This window comes from Odocoileus virginianus, chromosome 22 (assembly GCF_023699985.2).
Source record: "Odocoileus virginianus isolate 20LAN1187 ecotype Illinois chromosome 22, Ovbor_1.2, whole genome shotgun sequence".
NCBI classification, from domain to species: Eukaryota; Metazoa; Chordata; class Mammalia; order Artiodactyla; family Cervidae; genus Odocoileus; species Odocoileus virginianus.
In genome coordinates, this window is record NC_069695.1 from 6,524,134 (window position 1) to 6,544,211 (window position 20,078).

The window sequence follows — 20,078 nt, forward strand, 5'->3', positions numbered from 1 at the left end:
AATAATGGAACACAAAGCAGTGGAATACCATACTCAAAGTATGCAAAGAAACCAATCAAAAATTACATATCCAGACAAACTGTCATTCAAAAAATGCTATTTTAGAGGAAGAGGCCACAAATTTTAGTTCAGTAGAATGGTATGACAGTGTTGCTCAACTCTTCTTTTCAAATGCAAATCCTAGAACATGCTCCAGGACAGACCAGAGGCAAGGCCACAAAAGAAGCCTCAATAAATATAAGAGGATTGAAATTACTCAAAGTATCTTCTCTGGTCAACATAAAGACAGATTGGAAATCAACAACAAAAGGTTATTTGAAACATAATCAAATATTTGTAAATTAAACAGCCAATTTTTAAATAAGTTTGAAATCACAACAGATATTAGAAACTATTCTGAGCTTAATGAATAAGAAACACAACACAACTTATGGAATACAGCTAAAGCACTGCTTAAAAGGAAATGTGTAACTTTTAACCTGAATTATTAGAAAAGAGGTAAGTATAAAAGAAATAAAGTAAGCTGCCATCTTAAGAACCCAGGAGGAAAAGGCAAATTAAACCTAAAGCAAGCAGAAAGAATAACAAAGATCAAAGTAGAAATAAACGAAATACAAAGCAGAAAGAAAACTGAGAAATTAATGACACCAAAAGTTGAATCTTTGAAAAGATGAACAAAACTGATAAACCTTACTGGAATAACAAAGGGAAAAAAAAAAAGAAATTATCAAAATCAAGAATGAAAGAGAGGCTATCACTGTAGACCCTATAAAAATGAGAATTACAAGGGAATATTAACAATTCATGATACTAAGTTACACAACCTGGATGAAATGCATACATTCTGAGAAGATACAGATTACCAAAACTGACTCAAAATGAATAGAAAATCAGAAAAAACTCATAACAGAGAAATAAAATTCCTTTAAAAAAAAAATCTTTCTCCATGGCTAATTCATATCAATGTATAACAAAAACTACTGTAATGATGTAAAGTAATTAGCCTCCAACTAATAAAAATTAAAAAAAAAAAAAAAAAAAAAATCTTTCCACAAACAAAGCCGAGGACCATGAATAGCCAAATCAACTTCATAAAAGAACAAAGCTAGAGAACTTACATTACCTAATTTCAGAACTTACAACAAAGTATCAAGACAGGGTGGAACTGGAATAAGCATAAGTATACAGATCAATGGGAAAAGAAAGGCAAAAAAGAAAGCCTTACATTTATGGTCAGCTAGTTTTTGACAAAGATGACATGGCAATTTAATGGGGAAAGAACAGTCTGTTGACAAATTCTATGGAACTAGTGGATACTCACATGCAAAAGAATAAACTAAAACTCTTACTTTACACAACACATAAAAATTAATTCAAAGTGGATTTAAATATAAATCTTCAAAGTATAAAATTTCTGAAAAAAAAGCGTAGGAAATATTTATAATCTTTGCATTAGGCAAAGAATTTTTAGATATATCAAAAGTAATACCCATAAAAGAAGAAAAAATAATGAAAGACCACTACATAGTTATGAGAATGAGTCAAGAAAATGATAGTATCAAAACATAAATGAGAATATGAAAAACCTGAAAGCCTCTGTACTCTGTTGCTGAATATCTACCTTGTTATACTCACTTTGGGAAAAAATGTGGCAGTTTCTTAGAGTTCAACTACCATACAACCCAGAAATTCCATTCTTTGTAATCTACCTAAGATGAACAAAAGCATATATCTGCCTGAAGACTTGCACTCAAATGTTCACCCCATTTTTTAGAACAGGTGAAAAATGGAAACAATCTAAATGCTCATAAAGAAATTATCTAATGCCATATAATTAATTTTCATAGTTTTGTTTTCTTTGGAGTTGGGAAGCATTCTCAATAGGGTATTTACTTTTAATATCTACTGAAATAACACAAGTTTTCTAATGAAAATTTCTTATAGAAAATAAAGTACTTAATAGCTCACTAACTTCATGTGAGTATTACCCATTTTTGGATCATATTTCTAACTCAAAGTTTGTTTTTTTAAGAGTTCAACCTGCCAATTAAATGATCAGAAAGTAATCCATCACCTGCCCCTAACTTCTGAATTATGTGGGACGGAATTGGGCACTGACGACTCTCACGGTTATAGTGCTTCTCAGATGAATACCGACGGATTATTAATCTGATTGTATGCGGCTTCCTTCCATCTTGGCAGACTCTAAAAATAGAAAGAGGAGACAAGGAATTAGAAAAAGTTTTCTTTTCTTTTTGATGATCGACTATACCTCATTTACTTAAAAGTGCCAGACTGAGTAACTGCAACAATTATAAACACAGTTGATAATCAGGCAGTAGGCAATAAAGGTGCCTGAACAGCTCAAGTAAACTTCATAAAGTCTTCATAATTTATTATGAAATTTAAAATTAATAATAATTAACAACTATCATAATTATTATATTTATTATGATTATATATATTATAAATATAAATATAGTAATAAACATTACTTGATATTAATATACAATATACAAATATATTTTAAATATTATATATAATATATAAACATATTGATAATTATACATTATATAATTAAATTATAACATTATCTTAACGTATGTATAATATATAATTATTAATATATTATATATAATAATGATTTTTGATGGTATATATAATATATATTAATTATATTATTGTATAATATATAGTATATTATATCATATCTAATATATATCATATATCATATATATTATATAATTATTTAATTATATTACATTTACATAATTTATATATTACATATATGCACATATATAATGTACATGTATATAATGTACATATACATACATAATTACATATATGTATATATATGTGATTATGTATAATTATATATTATATACATGTATGTGTATATATGTGTACATATATAATGTACATATATGTATAATGTACATATACATACATAGTTACATATATATAATTATATATATATTAAATACACAATATATAAAAATATAAAATATATATATAATAAAATATATAAATGTATAATGTATAAAAATATAAATATAAATATATTATATATTAAATATATAAATATATAATATATATTTATGTATAATATATACATATAAAATATACACACAATATTTATATACTTAATGTATATATTTATATATTATTTATACAGTTCTATATAATATACAATGTATAATAATATATAATATACAACATAATACATAATATTCATAATATAATTATGAATGTATATTATATTATAGTTATATATCTTATTTTGTTTTATATTTATTATATATATTATATATGTAATCATATATCATACATGATATATGTTTAACATATCATATATTCTATATAATATATATAATACTCTATATAATATACTATATATTATGTATAATAAATAATAATATAATAAAAATAAATTTTAAATTTTAATTTATCTTGAAGTTTTAAATGTAAGGATCTCAGGCCTCACACAGAATTGAGTGCTATCAGGGAAAAAGCAGAAATAAGATACAATTATAACAAGCCATTTTATTATTCAAATCCAAATCATAACTAAAATAACATTAAAATCAGCAGGAAATTTAAGAAACTGAGAATCATTTACTGACAGAAGCAAATATATGAAAAATGACAAATTTTTTACACATTAAAAAGTAAGACTACAAAAAGAAAACAAATATTTAATGAAATTATTTCTGTCAAAAAGCACTTCTCAAATATATCCAAGGGAGTCAGTAATATCACCATTATATGGCATATTAGAGCAATAATGTGAAAGATAAAGCATATTAGAGCAATAATGTGAAAGATCAACGATATTTATATTTAGGAAAGTAAGCACTCGTCCACGAATCTTAAAAGTGATCCATCCAAATGATCTTGGTTTTGGTGTTGAAAAGTTTTAATGCCATGGAAAATTCGCTTAAAAAATAGAAAATCTAATCACTAACAGAAAATAAATGTCATCAAAAAATAACATTTACCTTATATGTATGTCAATGCACTAAAAGATCACAAAGATAAAATACAAACAGTATTAAGCATAATCAAATTGATTTTGAATTAGAATATTTAGATTTTTGTAGTAAGCATTTTTTTTATTGCTTAATCACAAAACTTGACTGCTGTTTTATTAAGATAATAAAATATCTCAACTGGTTCCTATAAACATGTTACTAGTTTAAACATCTTCCAATTAAACTTGTTCTGTTAAGTTAATATGCAATTCCAAGAGTGTGATTTGGCTCCTATAACTAATTAAGACATACAAAAAAAGGGTTATACTCTAAGCAATCTTAAGGCCAGTGCCTAGAGAAAGGATTAAACAATGTATGATTTTATACCTCTTACATACCTATAGTATTAATAATCATATGCTCGAGAACAGTCACACATACGCAGTTACCTTTTTTTTTTTTTGCCAGCTAGATGGCATTATAAGCCACTATATAGAAGAGGGCAAGCCAAGCAGAGATAAGGAGACATAGCTAGTAGTATTTCATAGGTTTAGGGCATCTAGACTCATTTATAGACTTCCCTGTAGCTCAAACAGTAAAGAATCTGCCTGCGAGGCAGGACACCAGGGTTCGATCCCTGGGTTGGGAAGTTCCTCTGGAGAAGGGAATGGCAATCCATGCCAGTATTCTTGCCTGGAGAATTCCATGGACAGAGAAGCCTGGCAGGCTACAGTCCACAGGGTTGCAAAGAGTCAGACACAACTGAGTGACTAACACACAGACTCATTTATGGGTTGATTCTTCAAATAAAGGAACCTATGAAATGTATAATTCTTGTGGTTTCCCTTTGTCCAGAACTGTTTCCAGTGGCTAGGCATTTCATAGTAGTCTTATTTAGCTGAAGCAAAGCAGATGACCCAGTTTCACCCGCACACTCGAAGGCTCGGCCTGAGTCATATCCCTGAAGCTGCGTCATACAGCCAGCCAGCTGCGTGCAGCAAATGATGAGTTGCATGGCCTTGCTCAGGACATAAGAACTGAAATGCATGTGGCAGCAAAGTTGAAGGAAAATTCACTTTATCAGTTTTCTGAGAGTTAGTCATCCAAAAACCATTTTTTTTTGTCACAGAGGCCATCCTAACATCATTACAGAAGCACACTTACCCAGAGCTGTTAGACCCCTGACACCCTATTTTGAGAAATCAAAGAAATGGGAGGAAAGGAAGTAACACTCTTCTATGGAGTATTGAGAAATAGATATATGATGGCAAAGGAGCATCAGAAAATGAAATTAGTTTCTGCAATGCTATTTGTATACTCATAATTCCAATTAACACTCTTCATGTATTTAAAGGCCAGTAACCCTGAGCATATTAAAAAGAGACATTACTTTGCCAACAAAAGTCCATCTAGTCAAGGCTATGGTATTTCCAGTGGTCATGTATGGATGTGAGAGCTGGACTGTGAAGAAAGCTGAGCACCAAAAAACTGATGCTTTTGAACTGTGGTGTTGGAGAAGACTCTTGAGAGTCCCTTGGACTGCAAGGAGATCCAACCAGTCCATCCTAAAGAGATCAGTCCTGGGTGTTCACTGCAATGACTGATGCTGAAGCTGAAACTCCAATACTGTGGCCACCTCATGAGAAGAGTTGACTCATTGGAAAAGACCCTGATGCTGGGAAAGACTGAGGGCAGGAGGAGAAGGGGACGACAGAGGATGAGATGGCTGGATGGCATCACTGACTCGATGGACATGAGTTTGAGTAAATTCCAGGAGTTGGTGATGGACAGGGGGGCCTGGTATGCTGCGATTCATGGGGTCGCAAAAAGTCAGACACGACTGAGCAACTGAACTGAACTGAACTGAACCCTGAGCATACACACAATCACCCTCACTGCTCACACACAGTCCCATTAAGTCATTCCTTCATCTGACTCTATACTCTGAGGCACAGGAGATAAAAGGGTTCTGCTTTCTCCATCAACTGACTATCCTCAATCATCACAAATTTTAAGTGTAGCGATTCCAGAGATACCCACAAAACTCCCTTAGGTAATGATCAGCAGCTTAAGATCCACAGTGAACCACAATGTTACTAATATTAAGAGCAGTGGAAGGATGAATTAAATTTAGTTAAGAACATGTGTTACTACCTTTGTAATACTTTATAATGTGGAGAGGTTCAAAGATAGATGATCTTTACATGTTTAGTCTCCAATTAATCTGTAAATTCCAAGAAAGAACATCAAATACAGTAAATATATAGTATTTCCATGTACTGTACAGAGAATCTGTAAGATAATATGGCAAAATGGAAAGATCACCTGTTCAAAAGACTAGCAAGTAGTTCTTCAATCTTAGTTTTAACTTCAACTTCTGATGAACATTTTTTAAATGAATCTTCCTCACTAAAGGACTACCAAAGAAGAACAAATAAGTATTAACATAAACCCAAATAAGCATATCCAATTATCAGTGTGTATGTCAAATAAATATTCAAAACTTTCTTTACCTCTTACGCTTAGTCTGAGCCATTTAGTTCACTCTTATATTAAATCTTTTCATCTGCAAATTATTGTACTCCACTAGAAAGTAAACTGGAAGTCAAGAAAATTACAAGGCTCTAGTACCAATGCCAAGCTTTAATGTGTGATTACAGTGAGGCTCTTAATCTCCTAGGACCTGAATCTCAGTTTAACCTTGGGCAAGTTACTTATCCTCTCTAAAATACAGTATCTTCATCTTAAAAAAAATTACAGGAGGAAAAGGGAGTAAGAGAGGGAGGAAAAGGTATGAACAAACGTTAATATTACCTACATGAAAGGTTTATGGTGATGATTAAATGGGATTATATATATATATATTCTTACCTTACAGGAAAAAAATTAATCACTGTTACCTGGGTGATTATAAACTTTCTCCATTTCTTAAATCATTAGACTACTCTGAAAACAATATTTTCACAAATTGTTTTGCCTCCTATATACAATATAGGCTATTAAAATTAAGCAGTAGTCAAAGTGGCTAACTTGAGATTTAAATACTAATTCTTAGATCCTATTTAAGGATATTTATTAATTTAATATAATAAATAGCCTTCTCACAGGAAAACGATCAAGTACTAACCTAATAAGCAAACTGGAACAGTAAGAATACAGTAGTAAAACTGGCAATCTTTATCTCAAATAACGTGACCACCAGCACTCAGTTAAAATAAGTAACACCTTCACAGACCTGAGGTGGTCCTGAGGGGGTCACAGGGGAGTCATCCTCTCCAAAACAGAGCTTCTGGATACGCTGAGCAACTGAGATTCCTAATTCCTTTTCTAATATTTTGGATGGAAAGGTCTGAAGATCACGCACACTAGTGATACCCAGTGCTTCCAGACGTTTGGTCGTTTTATAGCCAATACCTAAAGCAAAAAGAGGTACATGTAGTGTTACAATACATTTCTCTTTATAATTAGCTAATTAAAATATTATAAATATTATCAACCACATTTTTTGATACCATAATTTTGGACACCATTGGCATTTTTTTGAGACCAAACTTAAAATTTAATGCCACAGAAATGAATTTTCATACATACATTACTGATAGTCTATAAAAATGTAACCATTTGATCTTCAGAGATACAAATTTGCCCAATGATATGAACAGGTCATTGAACCCCTCAAGAAAATCAGTTTCTCGTCTCTAAAATAAAAAGTGGGCCCAGCTGCTTTCAAAGGTCCTTTGTGGCCCTAATATTTTATGTACAAGCCCAAAATAGAGTTAGTGAAAGACCAACTCCATTCTCTACAGTATTAAACTATGAACCAGGGACTAAAAATAAAGGGGCATATATTTCCAGTTTATAACTTTCATGATCATCTTCAAACAATATAAAAGCAGGTAAAACTAGAAAAACACTTTCATATGTATAGTTTCCTAATATAGAGTCTCTCCAGAAAACATCAGGATTTTTGGGGGGCTTATGGTTTTCACCAAGGGCCAAGTATGCTTCCCTGCTGACTCAGACAGTCAAGAACCTGCCCGCAGTGCAGGAGTCACAGGTTCAATCCCTGGGTTGGGAAGATCCCTTGGAAGAGGGTACAGCCACCCGCTCCAGGGTTCCTGCCTGGAGAATCCCATGGACAGAGGAGCCTGGAAGGAGGCCACAGGGTTGCAGAGTCAGACACCACTGAGCAACTAGCACACACAAGGGCCAAGCACACAGACTCTATGAGAATTAATTACACATAACTATCATTTTTTAACTTAAAAGAAATACAGTAAAACCAATATATGTTTTTCAAATATATCTGTCTTACCAGGCATTTCCTTTATGTGGTTCAAACTATGAATGAGATCTTGAGAACTTTCAGGTAGTAAGACCGTTTGTTGATTTGGTTTAAAGACGCCAGAAACTAATTTTGCCAATAATTTATTAGATGCCACCCCTGCACAGCCAGTGAGACCAAGCTGATGATATATGGCTTCCCGCATCTCGGCCGCAATCTGAGATCCAACAAGAAGTCTGATGTGTGACGTGTCACGTGGGTTTATAGCTACAGAAAACAGTCAATGTTGTTAAAAGTCATCGTCAAAACGTTGTTTTTTTGTTTTCTTTTCTTTTTTAACAAATGAATTTTTAAAAGATAAAGGGCTTCATCTATATCCAACCTACCCCTCAACACCACCACACTGCTGCACACTTAACTAATCTCTTTGGCTCTTCACAGCAATTCTGTAAAATAACTATCACAAGTGAATTCCAAGGGCCTGTGATAGCAAATACATACTGAGAGTGCTGATTGATTAATAGATTACAAAAATTGTTCTCTCATAAAAAATTCCTCCTGGCACTACCAGAACTTTTACTCATGTTTACCTGGAGGTAAGCATAAAAGTAAAAATGTTACATTAATGATACAGCTAACATTTCAGATTCAAAGGTTTTAATTTCAAGTTTCCACACCAGTAGTGTGCGCTACTAAAAACAATTTTGGATTTGTACACAGTTTAAGACATCATTTATTAAAAGTACAGGGAAATTGCTATATAGAAACAAATTTCCTTAGATGTGAAAATGAGACAAGAGTTATATGAGACAGTACTGATCCTCAGGAGTATTTATGTCTGAAGTGCCATGATGTCTATAATTTACTTTCAAATGCTCAATGACCTATCAACTGATCAATAAGCAGCAAGATAAAGCAAATGTGTAAAGCAATACAAAAGGAGATCTACAAGGAAAGGCATAGTGACTGTTCTCATTGTATTGCTCCATCAACTTCTCTGTAGGTTAAAAAAAAAATAACAAAATCTTATGCGAAAGAGAAAAGAATCATGAAGAATTAGACTTTTTAAGGCCATAAAACCTAGCTCTCTATAGTATGTTCTAACCGGCAGACTCCAAGTTTGCTTTAGAAATTATACAGAAACACACCTGGAACCTCCCTGTTACCCAGACCTTGTAAGTGACAAAGGACACGTGAAAGCTGCATGTTTTCTTACAAAGGAGAACTGGAGCGCCACCTTTCTTCTTTAACATCAGAGAGGTGGAGAATGACTGGGGAGAGTAAGAGGAAGCACAGCAGGGCTGAGACCCGGGAGCAAGGAGGCCAGGACAAATCTTACACAGAAACACAGGAACTCGCCTTCTACGCAGTAGGTTCTGGAAGTCACCAGCAGTCACTAGATGTTTGACAGCCTAAGAAGATATTCAGTGGAGCTGACTGCAGCTTATTTTCAAGCACAATACTGCCCTGGAAATACCATCAGTCATTGGCACTTTAATAGTGAAGGAGATGAATTTTAACTGATTAAATATGAGCATGCAAAGGATGGTAGGTAGGTCAGGATAAGCTCCCACATGTGGGAGGGTCTTGTTGCCCTGGGAGAAAAGAAGCCAACAAGAAAAGAGGCAACAAGGGCAAATTTAGTAGACCTAGAATTTTGCTTAAGATGGTTTTAGGAAAACCAAAAATTACTCTAAGAAGTCAACTCCTGTAACCTAAGGATGGCCTAAAGAGGTATGACACTTTTTTTTTTCTTTCAGGTAAACAAGAAGTTTAATAAAAGTGAAAAAAAATGACAACACAGTGGGCTGCCAATGGGCTGCTTTAGGAGGTTTGATAAGTTGGCCGGCATGCCACGCTGACTCCATGTGGGTTCTGGGAGGTCACAGGATTGGTCCCTCACACCCCAACATTCACTCTGTATCTTCTGCCCACGGGTGAGGTGTCTGTCTTCCTGGTATCATTTTTGACCAGGCTGGTTCTGAACTCCCTCATCCTGCAAGGAAAGCTGCCCAAATCTGACCTTTACCCATGATGATGGTCATCTACATCATTTTCTTAGGGTCACATCCCATCCCAGCTTCTGAGGTGGGCAGACAGGTGAAAGCCCATTTTATGGAGAATTAAGGGCTTTGGGAATGTTGGAGTCTCCTCCATAGGAGATAGCCACAGCTCCCAGGATCTCCTGGATCCCCCACAAATCCCTCTGAATCCTGCATGCCCATCTTTCTTGCAAAGTGCTCAGGGTTGCAGAATGCTCAGGCGCTGGTGACAAGCAGGGTCCGAGAGTCTGCAGAGAAAGGAGCCTTGCTGGGCCTGGGCTTCCCTGGTGGCCACCTAGAGCCTGGTCAGTTAGGAGATACTGCTCCTCCTCCGGGGGCGGAGGGCTTTTCTTTTGGCGATGTCCTCCTCCGTGGGTATGACACTTAAAAATGGTTAACACAGGACCGTGTCAGAGAAATGAAAAGTGCACAAAGCACTGAGCTGTATGTCATCAAAATACCATTTTCTGCCTGTTTAATATGGAATAACAATATCTAATTTTAATCGCCTTAGATGGCTGAACTATGGCAACAAAAGGCATAAAACTTTCGAAAGACACAGTCAACTCACTGAACTGATTGAACATTAGGAAATGCAGGTACTTTAAGTTACTAAATAAAGTGCATAAGAACCCACTTACGTTGATTATTGTACACATGACCCGACACAGTCAGTGCTGAGAGTTCATCACTTTGAAGCTGCTCTAGTCTCTTCTCAACCATTTCTGTTAGATCCACAAAATTTTCATCAAACCCAAGTCTCTCAACAACTGGACTAAATTCTTCCAACAGCTCTAAATTAAAATAATATTGGAGTACAGATGTAACTGAAGTTATAACTAGACTAGATTTAACTCTTTTATGTTTAAAAAAATAACAAAATAAAGATTTTACGTACATTCACAATTACACAGTATCTTGAATAAAGTTAGTTAACTGGGATTTTTTTTCTGTGTCATATTCTGCACAAAAGCAATGTTTTCCAACAAAATAAGTTCAAAAATAAACATTCCCTGGGCAGATACTCATAGCAATTTATTTAGCACAATCTCCTATACCAATAATTTATCTGTAGTACATTAAATATCAATGCATGTAGTTAATTATGATCTTGACACAGTAGGTCATATAGAGTCTGCTTAGAAAAATAAAGATAAGTAATAATATACTCAAGCTATATTTTTCACTAGAATTTTAAAAAGGAAAAACAAAATAAAATTTAAATTTCCAATTAATACTAAGTCAAAAAGAAAAGTTACTTAATACAAAATATACTACAATGCAATAATTTGACTAGTCACCCTCCAACTCATTCTGTAAGGACAGAAACGGATCGTGACTTACATGTATTTGAACGTCCAGCCTCTAGCACAATGCCTAGTCCTTATGTCAAATGTTTCCTAAATTGAACTGAACCAAGATTTGAAATAAGTTCAAAAAGACTATCAAGTCTCGTTTTTAGGATTAAAACTAATAACTTTGAAACCATTAAGAAGAATTTTCACTTCTCTCCGAATCATCTACTGATACCAGCTGGGTGACAGAAAACAACTTACCAGTCACTAATTACATAAAAACGTAAATGTTGTTAAAGTCCTATAATGTGAAAGCTCTGTTTTCTTGGTGCTAACACTGATAACAGCAGGATAAAACAATTAATAAAGAAACAGTATGATCTAGTGAACTTCAAAAATCATTTCCAACCTACCAAGAGATGCATTTATTAAACCTTATGATTATACAAGGCCAAAGGAGTTTATAATTAGAGAAAAAAGTGGAATACTGTAGAATGAAGGTATGAAGTAAACAATAAGGTTGTATGTTATAAATAGGTCTGAGATAAATTCAGTATAGGACTATTAGGCTACATTCCTATTTCAACTCCAAAAATACCATAAAAAATTTAAAAAATAACTTTTTATCAATGTATAAATCATTCTTAGAATATATCTTGTTATTATTTTAGTGCATTTTTAATTCTTTCAAGACACTAATTTATAAATTAAGAATCGGTATAAAAACTGAGATTTATGCATTGATTTTCTAATATGATACTTTTCACTGTGAAGAGTTGCAGTGGTACAGAAATCATTTAGACTGATTAGTCTGACATTATAAAGCAAAAAAGACAAAACATGTATATAAATGATCAAAAATACACAAAAAAATGCTCAAACTTCTCATAGAGAAATGCAAATCAAAACAATGATTTACTATTTTTTTTAACTATCAGGCAAAATCTTTGTAAATATCTAATACTCTCATACATACTAGCAATGTGCTAGGAAAACCTGAAGTGCACCATATAGCAGTATTCAAAATTTCTAATGCAAATTATCTTTGATCAAGCAGTTAACCTTTAGGAACTTACTTTAAGGATATCTTCATGGAGGTATGTGAAAATTCTATATGAAAATGTCTACCGAAGCACATGCTGATATTTTTTAAGAGCAAAAGTTGGTAAGAGCCTAGTAACCCCTCGCTATGAGAGAAATCACATAATTTATCATCTAAAATGAGATATCTTTTGAATGAAAGGAGATACTATTAATGATTACATAAGGACAACAGGCATAAAATGAGATATACTGCCTCCAAATCAGTAAAGGAATGGTTAAATAAGTTTGAGACAGAATAGAAATCCGTGCAGGCCTTAAGAAGAACAAGGAAGAGCCACATGGACGATGTGATAGATCATCAAGACCAAAGACGTGCAGCTGTCTGTGCTCCGTCACCTCTTCTGTGCAGAGACCATTCCTTTCTAAATGCCCGGGTACACATGTGTAACGGTGCACAGACACACAGTGGGCTCTGGGAGTACAGTCTTGGGTTCTCTGCTTGGCTACCCTCTCCCCTCCCCTGAAACAGGTGCCCCTGATTCAGCACCACCTCTGCCCCCGCAGAAGCTATGCAGGGCTAAACAGCGAGTATGCACCCTCTCTTCTCTCTCCTCCTGAGCACACACAGACACACACACGTATGTGCGGGAAGGTGTCTGCATCACTGTTTTACACATATGGAAAAACCTGTATCAGGTTTTTGCATCTTGCTTTTTACCCACTCAACAAGGCATACCTCTATCAATCAAATGAAATTATACCAATGAGCTATTTTTAATGGCCATATAATATTCCATTATAGAGAAGTCCTAAATTCATTTAGCCATTTTCACCCTGATGAGCATGTTTTCATTCCATATTTTTAGCAATTATGAATCATGCTATGAGACATTTTTTTACATATATGTTATCATTTTATTTCTATTTGATAAATCCCTAGAAGTTATACTATTGGGTTAAAGAACATAGTATGTATCTTTAATTTCAAAAAATGCTTCTAGATTGCCTTTTTTTAAGACTGTAATACTTTGTTTCTACTTTTTCTCACATTCTTATTTTTAGTACAAATGAATTTAAGCATTCCATTTTCACACTGTCGAGTCTGCTTTTTTGTCAACTGTCTATTCATATCCTTTGTCCATTTTGCTTCAGCTTGTTTCCTCCTATTAATTTGTAAGAGCTCTGGGATAGTATATTTAACCCTTTCAGCTGAAAACTGCTACAAATAACAAAAGAATAAAAATTATAGCAAACAAGTAAAAAGCTGATTCTTATACACTTTAAAATGATATCTATTTGCCGTATGCCAGTACACATATGGTTTCATTTTTCCTATAATTTACTAAAACAGCAAGATTCAAATCCAAACCTTAGTAAGGGGGAGTTTATCCACACTGAAATATCTAATACACACACAAAAATCTAAAAAAAAAAAACTAATATACGCATTATCTTTGCTAATAGTTCCTAACAAATTGTTTTGTAATTATGTTAATCAAACATTACAGAAGTCTCTCTCAACTGCCATTAGTACATTAGAGTACAACATAATTCTTCACAGTTCCAGCCTGCATTTAAATATCTGGTTTTATTTATTTCCTTCCATTTTCTCACTTTAAAATTTTTTTACATTTTCTCATATTTATATAAACATCACCCATGACAGAGTTCAATTCCTTCCAACTATACGTTTCTTTCACCATTTACTCATGACATATTAAGTCATTCTCATATAAATTTTTTTAAATGGGAAAGCCCCAAAATAAAAGAAAACTGACTTATGCACTTTACACTTACTAAACAATCATGTAGTTAACAGGCATCCTATATAAAATTTAATGCTGAAAGTATATTGCCCATAATCTATACCTGTAACCTTGTATGACATCTCTCTGTAACGAGTCAGGTCTTCTCCATTAACTAGTACTAGCTGTGGACACTTTTCTTTTGCATCTCTGACACTCGTAAGTTTCTTAACTCCAAGTTTCCTAGCTTCATAGTTGCAGGTAACCACCAAAGATTTCTGCTGAACCCCTATAAAAAACAAATATTAAAAAAAAAACAAATATTTTATGATAAAATTAAGTAGAATTGAAAATTAAAATTTACTTATTCCATATTCTAATTTTAAGTTATAATACAATATTTTGATAAGAATAAAAAGCTCTATCTCAGTTAGAAAATATAGCTTCCATCCATCATAGTTCTATGAAGCACAATTTAACAAATCAGGGGCTTCCCTGGTGGCTCAGATAACATAGAATCTACCTGCAATGTGGGAGACCGGGTTCGAACCTTGAATTGGGAAGATCTCCTGGAGAAAAGAATGGCTACCCACTCCAGTATTCTTGCCTGGAGAATTCCATGAACAGAGAAGCCTGGTGGGCTACAGTCCAGGCAGTTGCAAAGAGTCAGATATGACTAAGCAACTAACACTTTCACCACAAATCAACAACTCTATGAAATCTTCAGCAAAAAGATACAAATAAAATCCTTCCAGGATTTTTTTTCAAACAATAAAAAACCAAATTATATTGAATTAACTCTATGTAACTTTACATATAACTCTAGGCCTTGTTTTACCAAAAGTAAGGCAGATGAAAGTAACTGAGTACAATTAACTACTGGTCACTGCTGGAAAATCTAACTTGTCTTCTGAATAACTTCCCAGTTAATATAAAGCTATGTTCTGTTACAGGTGCCAACCTACAGCAGTTTTTAGGAATCTCCCCCAGTAAATGTTCTAATGACTGAGCTTTTCTTCACAGTAACCTACAGAAAAGATTAGACAGTGAAGTGGCATAATGAGCTCGCTCCTTATCAAAAAGATTAAATATGATCACCTACACACTGCTTAAAAATTCTAATGTACCAGTGACTCATAGTTGCTAAAACTATTTGCTTTTTTCTAAAATTCTCATATTATAAACAGGCAAAGAAACATTTCACATATTTTTGATATGTCAGATGATGCCCCAAAACAGAATCACGGGGTCAAAAATAATAAATTATGATTCATCAGTAAACTATATAAAAAAATCAGGTTAGTCACTTCCTTAACTAAAAAAATCAGCCTTTTAAAGCAGGATTATATGGACTCACCACTGAGTCACCAGCCCAAGTTAAGCAGTCATATAATTTGCTAATGGTGGCTCAGCAGTAAAGAATCCACCTGCAAGGCAGGAGACTGGCGCTCGATCTCTGGGTTGGGAAGATCTCCTGAAGAAGGCAACCCACTCCAGGCTTCTTGCCTATTTAATCTCATGGAAAGAGGAGCCTGGCAAGCTACGGTCCATGGAGTAACAAAGAGTTGGATATGACTTATCCACTGAACAAATTAAAATGCAGTAATGAATGATTACCAGGAAATAAGGGATATTATGCGGACAGTTTCTAGAAGAAAACAACATAGCCCCTCATTTTATTAGCAAATATTGTTGTTGTTGTTTAGTCATTAAGTCTTGTCCAACTCTTTTAGGACCCTGTGGACTATAGCCCACCAGATTCCTCTGTCCATGGGATTTCCCAGGCAAGAATATTGGGAGTGGTAGCCATTTCCTTCTCCAGGGATCTTCCTGACCCAAGGATCAAACTCACTTCTCCCACATTGGCAGGCGGTGGATTCTTTACCACTGAGCCAACAGGGAAGCTAGCATCTTAATTTTACAATCCCTCTTTACTAATCATTACTTACACAACATCTTCTTACAATGCTACTAATTAGAAATGCCTAGTGAAGAAAATTCAGGTCCCCTAATCCCAACTCCTTGACAGCTTCAGGAAATTTTAAAGACCCTAGACCTTGGCAAACCAAAATGTACTCATCAGTCATCCTCTGTTCCTTAGTAAACTAGGCTGAGCTGAATTGGGCTTTATCAAAATCAAAGTAGACACCAGGGGGTGGCAGCAAGTGACCAAAACTTCTGTTTATGCTTTTACTCAAAGGTAAATTCTTACTACATGCATAAAATAAAATTTTAGAAATTTACTTTTCTAATGTAAAAACAAAATATAAAAATAAGCCAACACAATACTCGGTAACTCCCTAATGTAAAATTTCTTTGCTTTTTATCTTAAAACATACTTATGTTTTCATGAAAAGCTTGTACTATGCATGCCTTAATATTTTGGGTTGTTCAAAATCCAATTACTTTGTCACACAAAATCCAACTATCACACAATTCAATAGTTAATTTCAAAAGTGGGAGAATAGTTGAAAATGTCTATTAAAAATTTTTTTAAAGGCTGTTTTTGAGATAAGATGGCTGTAAAATTTCAAACATTGAGAAAAATACTAGAAGTTTATTGTGGTCTTTCTGTTTATTTGGTTAATTATACTACTTCTGTCAAATTTGCCTTTTAGTAAATGAGGCTCATAAAGTTTATAGCCAGTAGCGAAATAAAGATTACTGTCTATAAAGCATCACAAAACTGCTTCCAACATTAATATGACTAATAGAATAAACATAACAAATCATATCACACAATGAAAATAATATCAAAGTCCAGAATTACCTAAAGGTTTGTCCTTTAGTTCTGGATTGGAGATCATTTCTACTTGTGCGTAAAAGCAATCCAGATCCACGTGTACTATGACTCTACATGAAGAACTTCCTGCTGGCTCCAGCTCATCATGAACTGTGGCACAATATGCAACCAAATGAAAGAAACACATTCATGCTGTTTATCATCTCTGAGCAACTGCCAGTCCCTTAAAACATGGCAACCAAGAAAGAATAGGGTGATTTTTAAGCTTTTTCCCCCCTGGATTTATTACATGTGTCAAAGAATCTAAAACTTACAAGCATGAGAGAAACTCCACCCACAGTAGAGTCCTCAGTCCTGTTTACTATTTCTTTGTGAATTGTATTTTTCTCGGGATAGCAATAAATTTTAAGAAAAAAAAATTATCAATAATGGAAGATGCAAGAGGTAATCCTAGGACTTTGAAGCTTATTGGAAAATTTAAAGTAAGTCAGAAAGGGCTGAAAAGTTTAAAAACACAAATCTTCCAACCAACTTAAAAGTTATCCTTCCCTGGTGGCTCCTTCTAAGATTTTTAACCTGCCAACGCAGGAGACATGGGATCAAACCCCGGGTGGGAAAGAGCCCGGGAGGAAACAGCAACCCGCTCCAGTATTCTTGCCTGCAGAATTCCACGGACAGAGGAGCCTGGTGGGCTACAGTCCATTCCATGCAGTTACAAAAGAGTCAGACATGACTTAGCGACTAAACAACAAAAAATTATTCTAAGTGGCATGACCTTAAAAAAATAATCTGAAACACAAAACAGCAGACAGACTCTTATGAGATCAGGATTGTTTGGTTCAATGCTGAATACTGGATACCTAGACTACCAACAAATACTTGCTAAATTTAAAGATTGAGTAAATATTTCCTGGATTTTAAAAAGTAGTTCACATCTTGGAGGGGGCAGAGGGATAAGACAGGAGATTTCAGCTATTAACAGCAGTTAAAAACAAGGCAGGCTAAATGCCATGTGGTATCCTGGTTTGGAGTTTGGAATAGAAACAAATTAAATGGGAAAAAAAAAAAACCCTGGTAAAATCTGAATAAAGCTTGTCCTTCCGTTAAGAATATTAACTACTATGCCAACGTTACTTCCTTTTGACAAATGTATCCATGGTGACGTAAGACATTAAAATTGGTAAAAAGTTATCTGTGCATCTCTCTGTAAACCTAAAAGTATTTAAAATTTTTAAAGCTTTTTAAAAACGAAGGGTGGGGAGGCTGGGAAGGAGAGAGCCTTGGTCCCAAATCGCGGGGGCGGGGCCCCGAGGCTGAAAGCGGGTCAGCAGAGGCGGCCACAAGCACACGTGCCGGCCGGGTTCGGTTCCGAGCCGGGCGGTCCCTTCCGGGCTGAGGCCGGGCCGCAACCTCTGCCAAGTGGGCGACACGGTTCCCGCTTCCGCAACCCTGAGGCACCCGAAGCCCCTTCCGCTTTCGCGGGGCTGTTTGAGGGGAGACGAGCGCAGCTTCCATTACCCCACTGGACGCGCCCGGCCTTCCCTACTGGGCGAAGCCGCCCCTCTCGGGGACCTTGGCCTCAGGACACCATGCGGCGAAGGGCCGCTCTCTCGGCGGAGCGGGAAAACGCGGGACGCGGGCGGGGCAGGGACTGTCGCTCCCCAACGGCCGCCGCCGCCGCCGCCGCCGCCCGGGGAGCCCGCCCTCGTCGCCCCGCCCCGCCTCATTTACACCAAGGGAGGTCGTCGAGCTCGTCAGGCTCCAGCGCCCCCGGCCAGCCGCCGGGCGCCCCCGCCTCCGCCCGCTCCATGGCTCGAGTCGCGTCCTCTTCCTCGTCGCTGCCGCCAGCCTCCTCGGGCTCCGCCCCCCGCTTCTCCATTTCCCTCCCCCCCCCGCCGACCGCCCACCGAAAGGCAGCTTCCGGCCTCGGCAGCCCGCGCAGCGTTCGGAGCCGGCGGCTCGCGCCTGCGCAGTGTGCGCCCAGCCGTGGGCTGCCCGGACCGTGACCGCGGCTGCAAATCCTCTTGACCGGTGTTTGGGACTTCCCTCCTACGTAGCCTTGAAGGAGTGTTTACTATCCCAGACAGCACTTTTTTCTCCCCCTTGCGGTCTTCGAAGTTACGTTCTTGTCACAAGTTTTAAATGTTTATTTTTGTGTAGAAGGCAGCTTGTTCTCCCGGTCACCTGTTAGAAATGCTAACCCGGAGATGAAATTTTATGGGGATGGGGGTGGGGGAAACGATGGAAATTATGGTGAGAGCAAGGCGACCTTGTAAACTAATATGATTGTCTTAGTTGCTCAGTCGTGTCCGACTCTTCATGATCGCATGGTCTGTAGCCCACCAGGCTCCTCTGTCCATGGGATTCTCTGGGCAAGAATACTGGAGTGGGTTGCCATTTCCTTCTCCGACTAATATGATTAGCTATTATGTTAAAATTTGCATTTTGTTGTTTGACTCAAAGATACTGTAATATAAAGATACTATATTTAAAGTGGAAAACTTAACAAGGACCTACAATATAACACAGGGAGCTCTGCTCACTGTTAAGTGGCAGCCTGGATGGGAGGAGAGTTCGGGGGAGAATCCGTGTATAGGTGTGGCTGAGTCCCTTCACTGTTCACCTGAAACTGTCGCAACGTTGTTAATTGTCCACGTGCCTGTGTGCTAAGTCCCTTCAGCCAGCTGATTGTTTGCCACCCTATGAATTGTAGCTGACCAGGCTCCTCTGTCCATGGGATTCTCCAGGCAAGAATATTGGAGTGGGTTTGACAGTTCCTTCTCCAGGGGATCTTCCCAACCCAGGGATCAAACCCACATCTCTCAGGTCTTGTGCATGGACAGGCAGGTTCATTACCACTCAGTTCAGTTCAGTTTGGTCAGTCAAGTCCCACTCTTTTTGCAACCCCATGAACTGCAGCACACAAGGCTTCCCTGTCCTTCAGCACTCCCAG

General features: G+C 36.1%; 1 protein-coding gene across 1 annotated transcript in view; it reads right to left on the reverse strand.

Annotated features, from left to right (window-relative positions):
• Positions 1-19,004, reverse strand: part of POLI (DNA polymerase iota) — a 29,836-nt gene extending 10,832 nt beyond the window's left edge. The window contains 8 exon segments of the mRNA XM_070452503.1: positions 2,075-2,205; positions 6,297-6,388; positions 7,207-7,385; positions 8,287-8,523; positions 10,940-11,092; positions 14,507-14,671; positions 17,153-17,275; positions 18,857-19,004. Of these exon segments, the coding sequence (XP_070308604.1) occupies positions 2,075-2,205; positions 6,297-6,388; positions 7,207-7,385; positions 8,287-8,523; positions 10,940-11,092; positions 14,507-14,671; positions 17,153-17,275; positions 18,857-19,004 (1,228 nt within the window).
• Between the last annotated feature and the right edge of the window lie 1,074 nt (positions 19,005-20,078).